Raw genomic sequence first — 22286 nt, 5'->3', positions numbered from 1 at the left:
CCCGCTGGGGATAATTAATGGCGGAAATTCCAGGAATCAAAACGGTGACGGAGCCGACGCGGCGCACAGCGAGGACTTGTGGCTGTTAACTTGAAATAAATAATCACATTCCTCTGAAGGCTTCAGTAAGATCAGTGAAGTACTCAGATTCTTGTACTATAAAAAATACTCCATCACCAGTACATATCCTGCATTCAGAAAGTACATTTAAGTCCAAAACTTTGGTACAATTTTGTAGTACATTACTGCTTTACACTTATGCCCCCCGCAGTATATTTGAGAGGAAAATACTGTGCTATATAATCTAGAACTATCACACAAAACCTCATGATGGCGCTAGAGGAGAAGTCAGGGGGATCACCAAAGTCAGCACGTTTCATCCTTTGGGGACCATGAATGTCTGAGATATCTCAAGCATGGGACAAAGTGGTGGACCGACTGTCAGGTATGGTGTCCATGCTCGTACCTGGTGCAGGTGTTTCTGTCTCTGAGTCCACGTCCAGCATCGTGCTCACGGTGGTGACCTCGGCCTCCTGCTCGGTTGTGTGTGTTTGTGTGCGAGGCAGCTGGGAGTGTGTGTCTGCAGGCTCAGTTGGATGGCTGCCTGGGCCTGATGCTGCAGCTGATGATGGGGGTTTTACCCTCCTCAGTAATCCCCCACTTTGATGCTCCAGGGAATGGCTTCCAGGGACGGAGCTGACGCTGAGTCCTCTGCCCAGAAGAGGGAGCAGGTTCTGGGGCAGAGCGGACGGGAGGGTGTCCCCTTTCTGGGAGACAAGTCGTCCTTTTTGAGTCAGCACTGACTGTAGCAAACCTCCAGCCAAGCCGCTGGAGGTTCTGCCTTTGGGGCTGCTTTCCTTTGTGCTCCCTGGCGTCACCACTGGAGACTGGGCAGAGGGGGCAGCTGTGGGGGCTTCTTTATCTGAAAAGAGTGGAAAACAAGGAATGAAAAGGAATCTTTGAAAATGTCCTGGCAGTAAAGCTCTGGGTGGTTCTGTCACTGCCCTGCTGGTCTTATCAGGAGTTAGGTTATCTAGCAGCACAGCCAAAGACCAGTCGAGCTTCCCTCCACATCTCACACACAAACAACACAGTGAGCATGCACACACACACACGATACGACAGCACAGTTGGGAAACAGGGCAGTTAAGCATGACAGGAGCTGAGCCAAGAGGAGGAGGAGGAGGAGGAGGGGGGAGAAGCTAAAAAAGAAAGAAGAAGAAATGCACAGACAGGCAAGCCGCTCTGCCGTGCATGCTAAAATGCCGTCTCCAGCAGCTTAGTTCAAAAACAGCACAGACCAGCATTTACACACACACACACACACACACACACACATTCACATACACTCATGTCTGCATACCTTACGGTCCACCCTGACGACAAGCAGCAGCCGAACACACAAACCAGCTGAGGAGGTGCTCACAGTGCGGCCTCACTTTAATCTGCATCTGAGTGTCATTTAAACCGTCCTCGAGCAAAAACCACGCAGACCAAGAGAGCTCCGCCGCTGTCATTCTTATAGAGAAGGAAATAAGACAGGAGAAAATATCCTCTCCGTGTTGTCAGCTACACAACAAGCACATTCCTCTTGTTCTGCCACTTTTCATCTCCAGACAGAAAATAAAAATAAAAAGCCTTTTTCATATCTGCCTATACACCTGCATTACGCTCGATGTGTCAAACTGCTGTCATCAAGAAACTCATTTCAGCTTTCACAGCTTGCAACTGCTAGCAGCAGATGTTGACACACACACACACACACACACACACACACTCATGCTTAGATCACTTTTACATTAATTTCCTGGATGCTTTCCCTAAACCTAACCTCTGGGTCAGTTGCTTTCCAAATGGGGACAGGCTTTTGTCCCCAGCTGCACCATCTGTCCCCACTAAACTCAAATCTGAATCTGAACTTTGTCCCTGAAAGTAGCCTAAGTCACACAGAACACACACACACACACACACACACACACACACATATGGCTTTGCTCTACAGCTGTGCATTTGATAAGTTGTTTACAATTATTTTGACTGAAAATCACATTAATTATAGAGATGGAAACACTCAACATAAACATTTCGGATAAAGATCCCTTAAGTCTGGTAATAGCAGCAGACTTGTATAGTAACTGGAAATGCCAGAGAGTATACAACGTCTGACGTATATAATCCAAAAAAATCCAACTTTCTACAACAAGCTGATTAGCTTTAAGGCTTTAGCTTGTAGTGATATTTCGTTACCTTCAGGTAGAGCCAGGCTAGCTGTTGTTTCTCCCTGTTTCCAGTCGTTACGCCAAGCTAGGTTAGACACGCTGACTGTCTCTCACGGTTAAATTATTTGAACAAAAGTTGAACGAACAACTGAGTCACAAATTACGTGCACTTTAAACCCGCCAAATCTTGCATTCTCACTGAGCTGCTAGCATTATTCCCAAACATTTTTCCCATTGACTGTGAGGGCTGATGAGACTATGCTTGCTAGCAGTTCACGTACCTCACCACATCTAACTGACTTTTACTTGCACTTGTGAGCTAAGTTTTCACAGTTAAAAACACGTTTCGGACAGCCGTCGTAGCTTTACTGTTGAAGCTTCCAGACCACCTCATCGTATCTCTCTTCTTATGGTTTTCTCTTTTCTTTTTCTTCTCCTTTCCAGTTGTGGATTGTCTGACTTTATATATCCATATGTTGTCTCTTGTGTGCTGGTTTTGCAGAAGTCTTGTCTCTTCTGTTTTAAACCAGCCAGCATAACATTCAGCCTGGCCGAGTAATATTTAGAATGTAAGCCTTGTAACCTACAATCAAAGCCACAGGTGAGAATCAAACTGCAGTGAAATGTAGTGTGTACGCCGAATTTAGTGTGCATGAATCATTTATAATAACTTAGTCATTAGTCACAATGGCAGCGGAACAGACTTTTCATTCCCCACTTCCTTATAGTAGGAGGTGAAGTTTAACATTAATGCCACTGTGTCAGAACATCATTTATTGCAGTCCATTTGGCTCCGACAAAGTTGGCAGGTGAGCCACATCTCTGTAAGGTTTCCTCCAGTCGTAATCAGAAATGCTCAGCGGGAAGACAAGGCTTCATTATACCTGGAAGTAATGCATTCTGATTAATGCCCAAAACTTACTGCTTGAAGCTTTTAGTGGTGACAAACACAATTTTTCAATCAGGTGAGCCACAGCTTCAGATGGATTAGTCACAAATAGAAAGCTTAAAGCCTGCTTCCTTTCAGAGCTGCACGAGACAACATTTTTACATGAACAGTAGTTTGAATTTTGATTGAAAGTGACAACCTTCTGCTTTCTGTCACCAAATCATTAATCAAGTGCACACACTTTGCTCGAGGATTTCTTAAATAAAATATTTCAATGCTGCGAGAGCCACAGATGAAATTCCACCTTCATTGTGCTGCGGCGGAGGCAGAAATCTGCAGGGCGACACACAGTCATGTGGGAGGACATATTTCAGGCCCTGCAGGTTCAGGAAGTAAAAATCCCATTTATTTCCAAGAACAATGTTATGTGACTCACAGTTGGAGCTTTTCTACAGCTTGGACCCACTTGAAACTCTGCTGGTTTAATCATCTAAATAGAAAATATCTGGTTCTGTGAATAAAAAGAAAATCAAAGATCTGGATTCAGCTGTGGCGACATGTTCTGGATTCACTGTTGCCCTGTTTGTGCCTCTGCCGGCTCCTTCTTTCCAGGATCGGTGGCTGAGGCTCCTGGGTATTTCAGTATTACTGTTCTGAGCCTCCTGAATAAGACATTTTGTTGCCCAAGCAGCACATTTGTGGTTTGTTATTTTTATGTTGTTGACAGAATTTTCTAGACAGCGTTGGCTGACAGTCCTTTGTCCTAATTGGTCTCCAGTGTGCACCGCACACATTTGCATTCACTGTGCTTTTGTTTTGTTGTTGCACTCATCCCAATTACCTTATTTATAGCAAGAGGGCCATCATCTGACTTTTATGAGTGTTTTATGTGAGAGACACATGAATACTGATAGATTGGGGTAAAAGCAATTATGATGAGCTCTTTGGTTGAAGTGTGGCCTGCGGTTTGAGCCGCTAAACTCAAATATCTCACCACACACGTACTTGTCAAATGAGAAATCACTGAGCTTGTGTGTGTTTTGTTAAAACCTTCCTGATGCAGTTTAAAAAGCCTATTGAACATGCTGTATAATTAGCTTCCTGTTATGTATCAGGAAAACGTGCTGACAGCATCCATAGCTGCGCTGCTACCTGAGCAATGTGGTCCTCGCCATTAGATTAATAATTAAGGCCCAGATGTTGTCAAGGCCGTTAAAATACAGATTGTGTTCATAACAACCCCCCCCCCCCTTGTGGTTTTGAAGATTCATGTTCAGCATGTAGCTCTGGGAGGAAGAGAGCAGACATGTTGATGACTTGCGAGGACTTGTTTCTGAGGCTCGTTTGAAGTAGAACTTGGTGTGACGTCTGCTGTGACAGCTTTAGTTTGATGTGGTCTTCAGCTTTCTGTAAAGACTGTCTGCTGAAAGGCTCGTCACACACTGCATGCATACCGTTTCACGACAAGAGGACGAGACAATGAGGAAATAAATCTTAAAAATCTGATGGGTCATCTCCAGACATTCGCTTTAACCCTTTGGATCTCGTTTAAAGTGCTGACCTGAGTTTGCAGATTTTTATTCCACTCCAAGAACCCAGAGCAGCTGATCTCAGTGATCAGCACCTTCAATCAGACGGGAGGAAATAATCAGCCAGTGCTTGTGTTCACCAAACTGATGGGACTACAGTTCACCAAAAAGCTACTACACAAAGAAACGGAGCCGAGGCGAGGAGCGACGAGGGACGATAATGCTGCAGGATAACAACGCGCCGACACAACGGGGACGAGAAAGGAACCGCTGAGCAGATTAAACACTTTAAACCTAATAAGGTGTGATTGTCGCCACGGCTGGATGGCAAAAGTCCAAAGCACTGGCAGGAACCCACACTGGCTGCCTGTGTGGTTGGAGATAATTACCAAACGCTGCACACAAAACAAGTCACGGGGTGCTTATCACACCTAAAAAAGACACGATGTTTAGTCTGGAGAAAGTTTCTTTCCAAAAGCCACCAGAATTCTGGTGTTTTTCCATTATGTTTCTGTTTCTGCACAGTTTGTGGAAAATTTGCATCAAGATTTGATAATCCCAGTTTTCAGCCCACTCATGTCAGAGTCTGCAGTTAAAGTCTTTAGTGAAACTAAAGAGCACTTTTTTGCCCGCTACAACCAATCCAGCATCAGTTTGCAAAATAGAGACAAAGTTTAATCTGGAGGGTTTGAGCACACGGGAATGAACAGTCAGTTTCTTGCTTAACAAAAGGCACAGATTAAAAAGAACGCATTTCATGTCTGATGCTGCGATGCCACAGCACACATACACACAGCTGAGGTGTCATGGTGAGCTCAGAAGTTTAAAACCTCTTTACCTCTCAGGTCATGGAGGTCGTTACTGCAGACACTTGATGAAATGAGTGACATTAACGACTGCTGATAATCTGCCAGCGTCCGGCCTTTTTCATACGTCCATGTTTGGCTGTTTGTGCACATTCTCCAAATCTATGTGCAGACATGAAAGGTCAGTGCGGCACCTCAGGGGGTGGCAGGTGCTCTGAAGATCAGCCTTTCTGTTTGGGAGAGCCTTGATGTCTTCTGTTTCAAAGGCCTGTGGGGTAAGTCGAGCGAGGACTCCACGGGGTGCAGGGATACCTGGACGACCTCCTGATCACAAAGAAACCATGAAAGCTGCCTCTTGCTGGGCGTTGACAAGGGTTTCGCCTGTGCTTTAGCTGACAATAATCAGGACATTTTTGTAAACAGAATCTAAACATTTTATTGATTCTCCAAGCAGAAGAAGTCTGACTGCCAAACCCCGTACTACTGGGATTCAGCTCTGTTTTGAACCTGGTGTCAGTAGGACAGGTACTATCCAAACGAGGGCAAAGCTGCACACTCATAACTCTGATCCACTTATGCTACACGGTGTCCTTCAGGACAAGAGGCCTCTTATTCTGAAGGAAGGCAACGAGCCAAAACAGCATCCTCTAAAATAAATTCACTGTATAAGATGCTACATTAGAGTCACCGACAAAAACTGCTAACCCAGTGCTTCTCAATTATTTTCTGTTGCGCCCCCCCCCAGCAAGAAGAAAACAATTCGCCCCCCGCCGCGACTATAAATAATAGTAATAATAATATGTAATAATATGTAATAATATGATGCTAACAGTGCTCGCTGGTTTACTGAAGTAGCATTCACAAAGCGGGATGATTGTTGGCAATATTCGGCACGTTTTGGCTGAAAAATCTCCAGCGGCTTATCAGCATGATTGGGATGTAATGTCTTCAAGTGGCGCCTTCATTTATTTGGCTTCATGCTGTCCGCTGCCAGCATGTTTAGACACAGTAAACACACCGGTCTGTCGTCTCCCACTGCTGTCACAGTGAAGCCAAGCTACATATGCTTCGTCATATTTCCTCGAGTTACTTTTGTCTCATTATCTTCGTCTCTCTCCGCCTTTCTTCTCATCCCTGTTAAAAATGTCTTCATGTTGTCTCTTAAGGGTTCGTTTACTGCACTTCATATCGCCTGCTCGGTGCAAAGAAACCGCTACACCACAGAGCTAATACTCCCTGCGCACACTCTGACGATGAGAGCGCCACTGCCAACTACTGTAGTGGATGTGCAATTACACTTTATTCTAGTACGGCAAAAAAAGCATGTTCCCCAGGGTCACACTATTTGAGAAGCACTGTGCTAACCACATCTTTTTAAATATTGATCAAGCACAAAATGGAGGTTGGCGGCGGTGCACTGAATCGTGTGTTCAGCCAGTCAGCATGCACTTTTCACTGGACCAATCACCAAACACTTCTGTCAGTCAAGGTTCCTCTTGCGCTGGGAGGGGACCTCCTCTGAAGCTAAAAACGCCCCCCAAAACCACAATCGTCCACGGCTCTTTAGACCAATGAAAAGGTCTGAAAACACACACATTATGATCATCACACTGACAGTGAGATTGGGAAAAGGGATTTGAAATTTTATAATCCACAGAGATGGAAAAATTCACAGAAACTTGTGACTCTGGACCAGCTGATGGCACTTGATCAGTCTGTTTGAGTTTTCTTATCTATGCATTATATATGTGCATTGCTTATGTTTAGTTTACAAAATGATAAAGAGGGTGAACTGCACTCATCGAGCCACCCGTCATCAATAACGGCTGACAGCCAAACTGCTGATCATTTGGACTTTTAATGAGGGGTAGTAAACCCCCTCAGACTCACTTTCGACTTAAGGAAAAACATATCTGGCAGAAATTTGGCAGATGATGAAACAAGTTAGGGGACGACCAGTTTGTGGATTCACAGTCTCCTTCCTTCATTTTATATTTGGAAGTATTCACTTGTGGTATCAAGCGTGGGAGTTTGGGAGCATCGTGCTGCTGGTTTGAATTCCTTGACTATGCAGGAAATGAACTGTGGCAGAAGCGAATGGGAAATGCATTCTGTTTCATCGCTGCTGATGTTGGTTCGTTATCAGATGGATGATTGAAGCCATGAATATTAGATGCCAGAAATTTCATTAAACTCTTCATTGCTTGTCTGCGTCTGGCCTCCATTTGTGGCTGGTTCTCATTCTCCATTAATACACACAAACATGCCTCACTGAGGAGTCCAGGCGACCTTAAACATCACACGACGCTGAAGCGGCGCTCGTCACGTCAGCCTATTAGCAACATTTAGTGTCTGGAGTGTGTGTGTCTCACAAATTCACCGCAGGAGGAAAACAAGGGCGTCTGTTTATTTGAGTTTGTGCTCGAAACTGAATTAGTGTTGTGAGAAAGAGAGCGAGATGGAGGCAGAATTCAATAGTCCTCAGTGACTGCAGACTTTCACTCCAATACAATCAGGTCTGAGGTTTTAAAGCGATGTCAAAAAAGGTCTCAGTGACTCTGAAAGGGGGCGCCTGGCAACAATGAAGATGGGCTCCTTTGTGGCTTTGTGTGCGTTTATGTGTGTGTTTTTCTGAGGCTGAACCACTGAGCTAAAATACAGGGAGAAAAGCTCATCTTTTTTGTTTTCTTTGTTACTCGGTTTAATTTGTATTCTGGGAGTTCGTGGCTGTTTAAAGTGCTTTATCAGAGCTGAGAGTGGCAGCAACTGTATCTGCAATACATTCCCTGTCTAGCATGTCCGTTCCCCATGGAGACACACTGTGATAACCACACACTCACACACACACACACACACACACAGCACGACTCAGCTGTCTGAATTCTGCACAGGCCACAGCTGACAGTTTTTTGGCTGCTTTAGCAAATCAGGTTACCTTTTCAGAAGCAGGACTAACATATCTGGACAACAACCAGCCAAGTGAAGTGACCGAATGAAAGAGCGATCCATGTTTATTACATCTTGGTGTAATCTTTGTAGTTCTGACTATCATTTACAGGCCTATCAGCTGGGTTGATGTTGTCTTCCCCAAAGTAATTGCTGAGCTCTGGGTAAGGCTGCTGATCAGACACGCTCACGAGTGAATTACATTACATCAGAGTCACGATAAGACTCTCACACAATGTGAGTCCTTGTCCTGCACAAACTCAGCAGCCCAGAGAGTGCAGGCAGCTGTGAGCGATGGACGCACACACACACACACACACACAGGACATGGTTGGATGAGTTTGGTGTGGAAGAACTTGACTGGCCCACACAGAGCCCTGACCTCAACCCCATCCAACACCTTTGGGATGAACTGGAACGGAGATTGTGAGCCAGGCCTTTTGGTCCAACATCAGTGTGTGACCTCACAAATGCTCTACTGCATGAATGGGCACAAATTCCCACAGAAACACTCCAACATGTTGTGGAAAGCCTTCACAGAAGAGTGGAAGCTGTTAGAGCTGCAAAGCTGTCTGTGTGTTTACAATGAGAGGTCATTAAAGTCCCTGTTGGTGTGATGGGCAGCTGTCCCAATACCTTTGTCCATATAATGTTTCTTGTTATTTATTTTATTTTTGTTTTCTTGGTGGCAGTAAATAAACTGCCTTAAAGGATTCCCGGGCCTCAGCAGTTAACTTGTGTCCTGTGTTACTGTGATCATCATGGAAGGCCACTCGCTTCAGACCAGGACAGCTCGAGCATCAGCGCGTCTCGCTGCTAATCATCAAGCACTCATTGAACTGCAGCGTTTGTGACCTCACGTGTGTTCGCCTCTCAAAATGAGGCGCTGGGTAAGCATACTGTGCTGATTTAATGATTTCCTGTGTGAGAAGTGCCAGCACGCACACACACACAGACACACACACACACTGATCGATGGTATCTGAGGGTTGGCGCGTAAACGGCGCTCGGGGTCAGCGAGTGGAATGACCTGAAAGTGAAAGCAGAGCAGATATCGAACTGGTGGACGACGACCTCGGGGCAGATGGGAAAACAATCTCCTCCCTGCTAACTCACACACTCACACACACGCTGACACACACGGCGGGTAAACATGCTTATTAGCATCTGTATAATTTAGACTTTAATGCACACTGTCATTAGCACAAAGGTTAAATACACTCAGCCTCATTAAAACTGATTATCTCATGAAGTTTTGGTGAATCGAGGAGAAAAACGAATGACTGCTGATGTTTGCTAAATGAACGGCCTGATTAATAAGGCTAATATTCGCTGAGTTTTAGGATTAAATAACATCCTTCAACTAACGACGCAGAGGCGCCATTTTACAATTAAAGTTATTTAATTAAACCTGGAGACCTGGAAAAGCACCAATGGGGTTAAAGGGACTTGTTGGACGTCACTTAAACTTCAGCAGCGATGCAACACGTTCACCCACTCAGCTTTACAGGAGCGTTCGGCCGCACAGCATCCAGCACAACACAACCATCTCTGACAAGTCAACAACCTGCTCCTCACACAGAAACAGCTGTAGCAAATGTATTCTAAGCTGCAGCACATTACAGATCCATCTGTATGGTTCTTGTGTTGGCTGGTGCTGTGGATCAATAAAGTCTGAAGTCTGAAATATGAACTGAACTGTCTGAGTGCAGCCGCCTTCACCAGCTGTGAAAAACCTGCTCTGCTTTTGGTTTAAGGCTCAAAACTCCACACTGCAACATCACAGTTTCACAGCACAAACCTCAGCTGGACGTGTGTGTGTGTGTGTGTGTGTGTGTGTGTGTGTGTGTGTGTGTGTGTTCCTGTGTGTGTGTGTGTGTGTGTGTGTGTGTGTGTGTGTGTGTGTGTGTGTGTGTGCGTGTGTGTGTGTGTTCCTGTGTGTGTGTGTGTGTGTTCCTGTGTGTGTGTGTGTGTGCGTGTGTGTGTATGTTCCTATGTGTGTGTGAGTGTGTGTTCCTGTGCCTGTGCGTGTGTGTGTGTGTGTGAGCAGCAGGTGCTGCTGCAGCCAGCCATGACCAGCTCAGCGGAGCAGATGGCTTCGTCTGTGGACTCTTTTTCCTTCACACCGTCCTCTCGTTTCGTCGTCCAGCCTGCGTCCTCCCCTCCTGCTTCACGACCAGCCCGTCGGTGCAGCTGTGTTTCCTCCTCCGCCTTCGTTTCAGATGGACTTTAATCCTTCCTGGATGTCTGCACATCCCTTTTGTTGTTCCTGTGTTTTTCCCGTGTAAAGCTGTAGCGTGTAACTGTGATTCTCCCCCGGGCAACACGTATGATTAATGAGCAATAAATCCTGTTGCTCAACCAGAGAAACTGTTTCCCAATTGGATTGTAGAGCAACGCCAAAGCTTTATTCTAAGAGAGTCTAATTCCTTTTTCACCCATCATCAGCTAACTGCACTCTTTATAGACTCACCCGCCATGAGCATCTAAGGCTCAGCCCACAAACATCCATATTTTTATTTGAAGTTATTTTTGTGGTTTAGTCGTCTTTCTCATATTTCCATCTCAAAATTTCATGACCTTTTGCCACCACCAAATAACAGAAAGATGAAGACTGCAGCTAACAATATGTGTGTCATACGGACACGTGTAGGTGGGGCAGGAGTTGGAACCCTGAAGGCCAACAAAATGGAGGAGGGGTTTGATCTGGTCTATCAGTGAATGCTTGTGTTGACAGACTGCGGGAAACATATTTTCACAGAAAGGATCGACTGCACGTGACGTTTGGCCGGAGAGGTTTTGATACTACTTGGTACTGGGTTATTTCAGTATCTAGTGCTGAAACCCAACCCTACCACACGTGCTTACGAGAAGCGCTGCTATTACATAACCTGTCCACTAGATGCCACTGAAGAGTTTAGATTCAAGATTCAAGAGACTTTATTGTCTTTACTGTCCTAATGCGAGCATAACAAAATTTTGAAGTTTACTTTTCAACTCTAAAACATCTCACTCACAGCCAGTAAGAATGTTTTCCTTATATATGATTACATTTAAGATTAATACGTCACCCAGTTTGAACTCAAATATCCTTACCTGCAGAAATAAATGAATAAATGAGTTTTTTAATGTCATGTAAAAAAATGCCAAACCTGTTCAGGGATTCGAGAGCATGCAGCTAAAGCATCTTTCACGGTCCATAACTTCAGGCTGATTACAACAAAATTCATAAATCACTGCCAGAAACATTTAGTGCACGCAGACAAACTTAAAACAAACGTCAGAAGCGAACATCCATTCCAGTTTTTGCTCCTCTGAGCAGAATATTTCAGGGTTTAGTCGAGTCATTTCATGGAACATTAACTCCCTTAAATCATCATAATTTGTTGAGCACAAAAGAGAAAAGGCCTCACTTTCCACCTCAGCTCAATCCCAGCCTGAATGTTACAGCAGCTCTCAGCTGTGAGATCTTTGGCCTCAGACAACATCAGATCCAGGACCAAATGTCAATACAAACCCAACACAAACCATCCCCGTAGATACAGTAAACAGTATGATAATTCATTGGACCTCGCTGCCTCTTAAACCGTATTTGCGGAGACGCTTGTTGTGCCAAAGCTCCCAGATGGACATCAGTGACGGAGTCATGACTATCAGCACCTCCTGCGATGACTGAACGTTTCACATTTAAGTCTCATAAATATGTTTGTCATAGCAACCGGCTGATCTTAGCGTGAGAAGCTCTTGAGCCTTGACACTGAGTAAGAGCGTCTCCTGGTTTGTGTTGGAGGCAATGAGGCGCGCAGGCAGGAGGAGGGTGACTGCGTGCGAATGATGAAGCAGTTGTTTGCTGCAGTGGGAATGAACAGGAAAGCAGAAGCGATTTAAACTAGTGCAGTTCTCTCCGTGTGTCTTCTTATGTGACAACGTTTAATCCTCACGAGGATTAAACGTCCTCAAAAAGGAAAGAAGGAAGAGGAAAACAGTCCCGAGTCACAACAGTTTCACTTCTTTTCGGGGCGGCTTCAGAGTTGGATGTGGGTTTCTGGGCTAAGATTAGGATGGGATTAAGTGGAAATGTCAGCGTTAGTAATGGTAAAGGTTAGGATTAGGAGGACTGAGTCTCTAACAAGTATGCAGCAGTAATACAAATGTGAGGGCGTGCGTGTCGACATGTACGTGTTTGTTAGCTGCCTCGCCGAGCAGAGGCTTCGCCGTGTCAGTGCACTCGCAGCCACAAGTCATTGAAACTCTCATCACACTCCTGCCTGCCTCCAGTTGGCAGCAGGAAGGGCTGAGGGGGGAGGAGGGGGAGGAGGAGGGGGAGTGATGGAGGAAAGTGATGCCAGCAGATAGCTCCATCCCTCCCCAGGCCCACAGTGAGGACGTCCTGTCTTCTGGATCTCTGGATCGTGTTTCAGTAGGTGGTTTGTTTCGTGTTTAGAGCTTCAGGTCAGCCGCTGGTTTCCTCTCATTCCAGCAAACCATGAAAATCGTTACGTAATGTCAGACCTGAATTTGGTCATGTCTGCATAAACTCTCTCGTTGTGCCTCACCGTCCGCGTGAAAGGAACGGAGACGTCATTGTCGTTCAACGGGAGTGTGACAGGATGGTGTGTTCGCTGTCCAACCAACGACTGGGAGATTTAAACAGCAGTTAGTGCTGCTCGACACGCGTCGCCATCATTTGTTGTTAATATTGACGCCTGTGCTGCTGTCATGTCTTTGCTCCTGGTGCTATCATGTTAGTTTGCTTACACACCATTTCCTCTGATAAAAACTACAGTGAGCAACGCTTTCCATTTGTTGACGATAAGAAAAATACAGAAAATAAGCAGCGTTTTCCTTTAGATGTCAGACGTCACAGCAAAGCAGACGTGCTGAAATAAGCAGAAGCACGTCTGTGATCACCTAAAGCTCGTCGTAAAGTCGTTTAAAGTAAAATATTGTCTGTGTGTGACTTTGAGGTCAAAGGGCACAGCTCCTAAAGTGGGATTTCATCATCATAATAATATCAGCAAAATGCTGTTAGTTTCAGCACAGCCGATAAGTAAACTGAAAGGATGATATGATAAAGAAAATCTCTGAGTGGAGTCATCTCATAGCTCGCAGCCTCACAGAGCGTGTGTGTGTGTGTGTGTGTGTGGGCTGTCACAGGTATGTGAGCTCTGTGCTTTTAATCCATGAATAAAAGAAAAGGTGGACGTGTCTCCTCACCAGCCACATGAATTGTGAAAGAGCTGAAAGGAGTCAGAGACGAAATGCTTTTAGTGTGAACCTCAGGGCAGCCGTGAGCCACATGTCAACATGCAGAACATCCAGGAATAAATGATGAGACCGAAGAGCGGGAAAAGTGAGAAAGCTGGACTGTCGTGTGTCAGCTTCAGTGACGTCACACAGCGATTAACAATGAAACGCCTAACAAACTCCTCCTTCCTGTTTAGCTTCGGATGTGGGATTCATTTCGAGGCGATTCGGTGATGAAAACATCAACCTGAGTGCACCGCTGAGGCTTTTACAGTATAGAATAATAAATGTGCTCTAAAAGCAGAGGATTCGCAGTTTCTGAGGCGTTTTCTGTCTCGCATCAGATGGTCAGCGAGCTGCTTTCCTGCTGGTGGAATGAAAACTGTTCAGGTTCAGTCAGACGTGACCTTAGCGTCGATCGATGACCTGCTCTGCTCTTCAGCCCCAGCAGCTTTGTTCCCGTCCGGACCTTCATGAGTAAATGATCAAAAGTCGGTAAAAACTGATGGCAGGTCAGGAGATCCAGCAGACGCCGACAGGATCAGACCGAAGACGATGATGTGGAAATGTTTCACTTATTTTCATTTTGTGCTCACTGCAGTCGGGTTCCTTTGGTGAGTTAATTAGACTCAGTCTGAAATGGACACGTCGTGCTTTGCTGCAGCCATAGCGTGAGGCAGCGCGGCATCATGGGAGTTGTGGTCTTCTTTGTTGCTGATGAAAGTCTGCCTGACGCGACTCAGGCAGGAACGTTTACCCTCCTGGAAGTTACGGCAACAGGAAGTGAAATGCACCTCTGGGTTTGAACTTTGTCGAGATGTTTGGATAACGTCAGCACACGACTGATACGACGAAAGGATGACGACTGCTGGGTTATGAACTCAATACGATCGAAGAAACAACACGACATGAAGCAGATAAACTCGCCTCGTCATCAGATCAAGTGTTTTAGTGTTTGTGTTCAGCAGTTTGGTTTTCTCAGACTCACAGCCTGCAAAGACAGCAAAACAAAATGAATAAATGCAACAGAGTGCCGTCACAAGCAAATTCCGAGTCTCTGCAAGTTGATTTTTAGTCTGCACAGAAACTAATAACAAGCCTGCACTGCCTGGAGGGCAGGAAGTCAGGAAAGAAAGACACGCAAAAAGCAGCAGTGAGGTTGTTAAACCTCCTGCTTTCTGCTGTCCTATCAACAGCCGACTCCATGAATTCAGGTTGAGAAACGGCTTCAGAGTAACTTGGCAACAGCAGTGACCGTTGAGGTTCTTTAACGACTATGTTTTTGGCGAAACTACATGGCAAACATGACAAGAGGTAGAAGAAGAGAAAGGAGAAGAAGAAGAAGAAGAAGAAGAGGAAGTCGGTTTCTGAGGATCAGTCTGACAGAAACAAACGTCCTCCTCTTCAGAGCGTGACTGGCAGCCATCATCCTGCAGGAAGCTGAAGTCTGGCCGGAGTCTTTGCATCTCCTCAGCCTTTAAATTCATCCTACATCGCGCTTCAAAACTGTTGGACCATAAATTTCTCCAAAGCTCAGGGGGGCTTTGAGGAAGCAAAAACTGCACACGCCATGACAGGAATCAATCAATCAATCCCCGAGCAGGCGGCGGAGCGGAGCGCCGCTGAGACATTGAACCTGGCGGCCCAGACTGGAGCCAATCACAGTGAAAAAACACCCAGACATCCTTTCTGTCCCACAATGCTCGGCTCGTCTCTGCAGCTCTCTCAGGCCGATTCGAGCTGAAGTACGAGGGAGACGAACACGCTCGCTCGACAGCATGACAGGCGTCGCTATCAGCATCGCCGTGAGCGCCGAGCGCCGTGGATTATCACACACACAGACGCCTGTTTGTCGAAGGCGTCAACAGAAGTACTTCAGCGGGACTCCCGTTTCAAAGGCGGATAGATGAGGGAGTCGAGCGGTGGCTTAGCGTAAGCTTTGAGGCAAATGGGAACTGAAATATTAACCTTTTAAAAGGCTTGGCTGCAGACACACTCAATTGTGCCAATCTGCTCTGAGTGAGTTTGACAAGACAAAGTGTGTGTGTGCATGTGTGTGTGTGTGTGAGACTCGGTCAGACTGAAAATCCAAATTGTCACTTTATTCCCCGACAACCATAGCAAATCTCTCTTTGGATCACAATTCATCTTCTGCCACTGAGCCAAGATGAATGACGTTCTCAGTGTCCTTTCAGAGGACGGCTGAGGAGTGGGACATTAAATGAAGACTTGTCTAAAAGAGAGGAAACGCTTTTCCTTTTCTGCAAGAATTCAATCAAGAAATTTGGCTTCTTCTGATTTCTCTTTGGCACATTGTGGATCCTCAGAGACCCTGAAGCAGTTTCACGCTGACATCAAAACACGGGCCTCATTAATCAACCTGGAGGTTTACATCAGTGGCCGTTAAACTGGCGACACACAGATTTCTGCTTTGCCGTGTGATTATTGAGTAATGACTGTAGAATAAAGACACCGTCAGCGTTTGGACTGGTTCTCCTCGCTTTCGGCTGACTGCTGATCCAGTCGGGCTGGAACCAGTTCTGTCTGCTGCCACGTCTGCATTGGAGACTAAATGAAGGAATAAACTCACACTTTGGTCGTTGGCAGTTGATGCTCTGAGGACAACAGAAAGCTGTGACAGCAACAAAATGATTAGCTTAGCTTAGCTTAGCATAAAGAGAAAGTGCAGGAGTCTTGTCCTCACCCGTCACCGTGGAGACACAAAGTCTGGCACATGACCCCCCCATAAAATGAGATAATTGTGGAATAGATTAGCGACTGTTCACTTTATATAATAAATCAACAAACTTCCAGTAACAGAATCTAACTGTTTAGACTTAAGGGCTCTCAGCTGCAATAGAGTGAACTTCCTGCAGATGGATTTGCATCGTGCAGACGTCACTGTGACTTTTACATCAGCTTTCTTTAACCTGTTAGCAACCTCAAAAATCCATCACCAATCAGAGCTTCAGATCCAGTCCACATGAATCCGTCACCAATCAGAGCTTCAGAGCCGGTCCACATGAATCATGTTTTCACTTCATTCACGCGTTCACAACTTGTTCTGAGAATGTTTTGATAAATGAAGACCCTGGAATGGAGACAGATTACAAAAAAAAAAAAAAACCCAAAAAACCCCAGTGGTTTAGTTTCAACTGTACACACATGCAAGCACACACAAGCACACACATGCACACACTTGCACACACATGCACACACACGCACACACACACACAAGACTTAAAACAGACAAACACCAAGTTAAGCTTCAGTTAATTGCTTCTATTGTAGAGAAGTGTCAGCAGCATCCGTGCAATCCTGCAGCCATCCTCGAGAGGATAATCCTGGATACCGAGGCACCAACAGCTCACACTGAACAACAAACACACACACACACTCTTTCACACCCCTTTAAACAGCCGCACTGGGTCACAAAGGTCTAAGCAGACCTGCTGAGGTGGAGACATCACTGGCGGTAAGACCTGCCACGGATTCTGACGTCCTCCTTTGATGTCAACGGTGCACGCAGAGGAAGGTTAGAACCAGGAGAAAACACCCCCACCACCTCCTCCACCGCCTCACACACACACACACACACACACAGTGAATAATTCACTGGGATGTTGCCGTCTCTGGTAGGATTGGTGCAGAAGCCCCGACCATATGTCAGAGTGTCTGAGAGACCAGGAAACTGCAGCTCTCACTTCGGGTCCTAATGAGTGCAGGGACTAATTGAGATGGCAGCTTGTGGATCATCGTCACTCCTCCAGCTGCAGCAAACACAAACAAGGATAAACTCTCCCAAACACAGAGAGGGAGCAGGACGACGAGCCAACCTATCTGACTGTTCAGTCTCTGGTGTTCCTTTAAGTCGTTTACCAAAATACTAAACTGGTTTTCTACGTTTCAGGCAGCCGGTCGGTTCATTCACAGCACAAAAATAACCTTTCTACACCAGCTGTTTGTGTGGTAACCTCTTTTAAAACCAGATTTCTAGGTTTTGGGCCAAAACAGCAGCCCTTTGAATAGGAGGAAACCAGAAACCAGCAGGAAATCCACTTTAACATAACCTGTTATGCTCCTAATTAACTCAGCATATTGAAAATATTGGTGCAACAAGCTAAACCAAGCGCTGCAGCCCTTTGAAGCTGGACTGCAGTGCAGTACTTCATCAGAACACACAGCATTAGCTCTTCATTAAGAGCACAGTGATCTGTATAATCACGTTAATCAGGGGCTCATATTCCACTGAGCTCTCCTGGAAATGAAAGGTTAAACCCCTCCTAAGCCCACCTGTGCTCGGCTGCTGCTGGGCCAGGAGTGCTGCTGATTAAAATGGGGTCACCTCCAACTTTCTGCCTGCTCTTGTCTCAGAGGATGCTCTCTTCCTCCACCTGTTGTGGCTCTGCTAACCAGCTTACTGGCTTTCCATTCCTGCCAACATCAATCAAATATCAGTGGCTGATCAATTACAACGACTGTTAGCACATTACAGCCACATGACAGCTCGTAATGTTACTGACACATGCTTCAAGCCCCTCAGAGTCAGAACTCCAAGTTATAACTCAAAACTCTGCAGACACGCTTTTATGATCTACAGCAGCATCAACACATTACGCACAGACTCTGGCTCCAAATGACATCATCCAAACAGGATGGCAGCGCTCGTATCAGGGATATTCTGTCTTTAATTTTGCACAGTGTGAATTTCCCCAGTGCAGGACTAATAAAGGCCTACCTTATCTTATCTGATCTTGCACAGTGGGAGGAAGCCATCTTTATTCATGTCATCTGGATCATCCTGAGCCGCGTCCTGTGGAGGGTCCCTGGTCAAGTCTAACTGGTAGCAGACCTCGAGGTCGACCCAGAACCCTCTGGAGAAATCATGTCATCTTGTGTCAAGTCAAAAGGTTTTTTTATTGTCATTTCAGCTGTTTACGGTAACGGTGAACAGAGAAACCAGACAGCGTTCCTCCAGGGCCCAGGTGGCCTGGAAACACCTGATAGAGGGAGCTGGAACCATTGCTGGAACGGACGTCTGGACTGCCTCACTTAGCCTGCTGGCACCATAGATGGATGGATGGATGGATGGATGGATGGATGGATGGATGGACTGTAGAATGCAGGAAAACTATGGAAACAGCTCATTGCGATTTCCCATAATGAAGAATAAATCAGCTTTTTTATTTGATTAATTCAAGAATGTGGCTCAAACCTGACGGTACGTTCCATACGTATGAGGTACATGAACCCTAACGTTCGCACAACCTCAACCTTCTTCTGCTTCTTTGTTTCTCGTCGCCTCAGCCTCACTTTTCCTCATCCTCTGAAGCTTATCCTCAAAAGTTTGCAGCCTGAGGATCTTGTTGTATAATAAGGGCAGAGTTACTCAGCCATAAGAAACAATCTCCTCAGCCTTTCCCTCGGTTTCATTTTTCTCTCCCCTCACTCACGAGTAAAACAAAGATCAGAGGCGAGAGGCTGAGAGGGCAGCAGGAAGGTCATGTGGTGAGAGGAGAAAGGCGAGCTACAAGATGAATAACTTCTACAGAGGAGAATCTGTATGTTTTAAACCCAGCCAACATGCATTCGCAGAAAACAGCGCCGGTTTGGGCCGACAAAAACGCTGAAACGAGTCGCTCCCTGGATGCAGACTGCAGTTCGGCTTTGCTTCCCAGCTGGAGCTCCTGAATCCGCACTCAGTCGTCAAGCTGCCTCTCTGGCAGATTATCAGTCTCACCCCGAGAAATGAGACCACGCGGTGATCCAGCCTACCGTCACACACAATCCTCACATTAAAACACACACACACGCACACGATCACGAGCTTGTTTGGTCACATTACATCTCTGCTGGGTGATCTCATTAACCACCAGCACCGACAGAGAGATGAAACCAGAGTGTGTGTGTGTGTGAATTACTGAAACACACAGCGAAGAAGTCCTCGTCGATGGTTGTGGGACATTAAATGGCTCTACGAGACCAACTTCAAAATAAAATCAAAGAGAGAGGAAATCTGCTGCAGCAGGATGTTCAGTCAGAGCTGGAATGAGTCAGAGAAATCATGTGAGGCAGATTTGTCTCTGCTATGACCACATTAATGTACACGTTTTATGGAGCCTAACAGATCCGAGACCAGCATGCTTATCATTACTGATTAGTCTGCAGATTATTGTCTCTTTTAATCATCAAAAAACAAACCCAGAGCTCAAGGTGACATCATGTCGACCAGTAACGGACATCATGGAACAGAAAAGCAGTAAAACAAAAGACAGACAGTTAATTGTTAAGAAAGCTCCTGATTGGCTCAGACGGGTGTGCGGGCAGGAACTCAATCACTCAGTGCACAGACTCTGGCTCCAAATGACATCACCACAACAACACGGCAGCGCTCAAAGCCAGGATATTTTGTCTTCACTTTTGTACAGTGGGAGGAAGACACGTCGGCCATCTTTACTTAAGTCAAACGTCAAGACCCTGAGATCCTGACAACTAAGCAACAAAACTTTGGTGAAAGCACCCCTGCATAGACAGTGTATGGTGAAATATTTGTATGATAATGTCATCCAATGTATGTCATAAACCTGTCAAATGCATGGAGCTGATCTGGAGCCAGCCTGTAGCTGTAAGTGTGTCAGTAATGTAACCCTGACATCAGACATGACTGATGATGTTTCAGTATTAAACCATAACTGAGTCCTTCGAGAGGCCACATGAGACACGTTAATCACACTGGAGCAAAGCAGATTTTGTAATAGGACGTATTTGCTGCTGCAGATTGGTTGATGTTCTGAGTAATGTGTGACAGAAAACTGACCTTGGATCTGCCATACAGTGAACGACACGTCACATCTCCGCCGAGATGTCAGCACAAACACAAACCAACCCGGAACCTCAAACAACCTGTTTTTAGCCTCTGAAGCCAAAATATTTCAGCCCTTTGTTTCTACAGAATCTGCACATCACGACCACGAGATGAGAGATGAAGGTTCTGAGCAAACGCTGCAGGAACGGTGAGGGTTCTGCCACTAGAACACTTCAGGTTAATCTAAAGGAAGATCATCCAGCAGTCTTTGGACTTTTGGCTCCTGGCAGCTGTTAAACTCCACTCAAGGCCCACCAAGACGAAGCTCCTCGTGAGCCACAAAAGACACACGAAACTGCCCCCCCAAGAACAGCAGCAAATCCCTCAACAACAACCGGGGGGGACAAAGACGTATAAGACGTCTCGCCGCTGTCTGCTGGGAGGACAGGAGGAAGTCGGCTGAAGTCCACTGAGGTTGTGCCACTGATTTTTAAACTAAAGAGCAGTTAAAGTGATGCAGTGCAGCCACGGAGTCATCAAGTCCTGACGTGGCTCGTGTGGGTACAATTTGTGTTGTGTTCTGTACGTGAAGCAGCGTGGGCTTCATCTGTGTGGACTGTGTGGACCACATTTCAGAATAACATTCTGCTGATGAGGTGAAACCAAATCAAATAAAGCAAACGCGCGCGCATTAACCAGCAACACGGGCTTCGTTTGAAGAGGAGTCGTTTTAAAAGCTCCGTCTCAACTTTCCTGCCATCCTGCTCGGGCTGGAGCTCGGGCTGGAGCTCGGGCTGGAGCTCGGGCTGGAGCTCGGGCTGGAGCTCGGGCTGGAGCTCGGGCTGGAGCTCGGGCTGGAGCTCGGGCTGGAGCTCGGGCTGGAGCTCGGGCTGGAGGGATCCCCCCGGTCTCCCACTCGGTGCGTGACAACCAGGCGAGCTGCAGAGCTTGTTGACAGGTGATCTCTCGCTGTCTCTGTCTCTGCATTCACTCCCGTTCGAGGCTCCCACGCACACGAGTGGGCTCCGGTCCACCTGGACTCCCTCTGGACGCCAGCGCTGCCTGGACTGTGGTGCCAAACTGGCCGCGCAGTCAATAACCCGTAACAAAAGCGTTAATTTCAAGTGTACCAGTGCTGCCTCAGACTCCCCCCTCTCCCCCCTCTCCCCCCTCTTTCTCCTCCTACGAGTCGCGGGAGGAGATGTCTCCAAACAAGGGAGGGATGCCCACAAAGACGAGTTGTTTTTGCAGCTGAACTCAAGCTGCTGTCCTTCAGCCTGGACGGAAGCCGAGGCAGAGAGGAGTGGGAGAACACTAAAGCAGATCGTGAATCAGACCGAGCTTACCTCCCGCTGAGACGCCGCTCCACAGCAGCCCGATGCACAGCACCGCGGGGAGGCTGAGGCGGAGCAGGGAGCCGACCGAGCGGGCGGCCGGCGGCATGGCGACGGGAGCCGGTCCAGAGGAGAGGGGGAGCGCAGTGGACTGGCGGGATCGGGTCTGTCAGCTGGCTGATCTGGAGCCGGTAACGTCGCGGTCCTGATGAGAGAGAGAGCCGACGGTCCGCGTGTCAGCGCAGCATCCTCCTGACTGCAAGGAGCGCCTCCTGCTTTCTGCCTCGGATCTGTCCTCCTTTTCTCCTCCGCGGACTCTTCTGCTCTCCCTCCCTCCCTCTCTCTCTCTCTCTCTCTCTCTCTCTCTCTCTCTCTCTCTCTCTCTCTCTGCGTGCCCCCTCACCGCCCGCCCCCTCCACACACACACGCCGAGCTGACCTTAATGATAATGAAACTTTTGCTCAGTATGTGTGTGTGTCAGGTTGTGGGCTGCAGTAACATCAGGACACAC

The 22286-nt window shown here is 46.7% G+C and overlaps 1 protein-coding gene across 4 annotated transcripts in view; it reads right to left on the bottom strand.

The window, feature by feature from the left end:
• LOC124051865 (seizure 6-like protein) overlaps positions 1–22083 on the bottom strand; it is a 37307-nt gene extending 15224 nt beyond the window's left edge. For all 4 annotated transcript variants that reach the window (XR_006841884.1, XM_046375619.1, XM_046375616.1 and 1 more), the window contains exons 1-2: positions 21788–22083; positions 467–922 (exon numbers count right to left, since the gene is read on the bottom strand). Coding sequence is in view for 3 of the 4 variants with exons in the window: in XM_046375619.1 (XP_046231575.1) it covers positions 467–922; positions 21788–21884 (553 nt within the window). In the remaining variant the exon portion in view is untranslated. The remainder of the gene's footprint in view (positions 1–466; positions 923–21787) is intronic.
• Positions 22084–22286: the final 203 nt, after the last annotated feature.

The sequence above is a fragment of the Scatophagus argus genome, chromosome 20 (genome assembly GCF_020382885.2).
Source record: "Scatophagus argus isolate fScaArg1 chromosome 20, fScaArg1.pri, whole genome shotgun sequence".
In the NCBI taxonomy this organism is placed as follows: Eukaryota; Metazoa; Chordata; class Actinopteri; family Scatophagidae; genus Scatophagus; species Scatophagus argus.
This window is presented reverse-complemented; position numbering and strand designations above follow the sequence as displayed.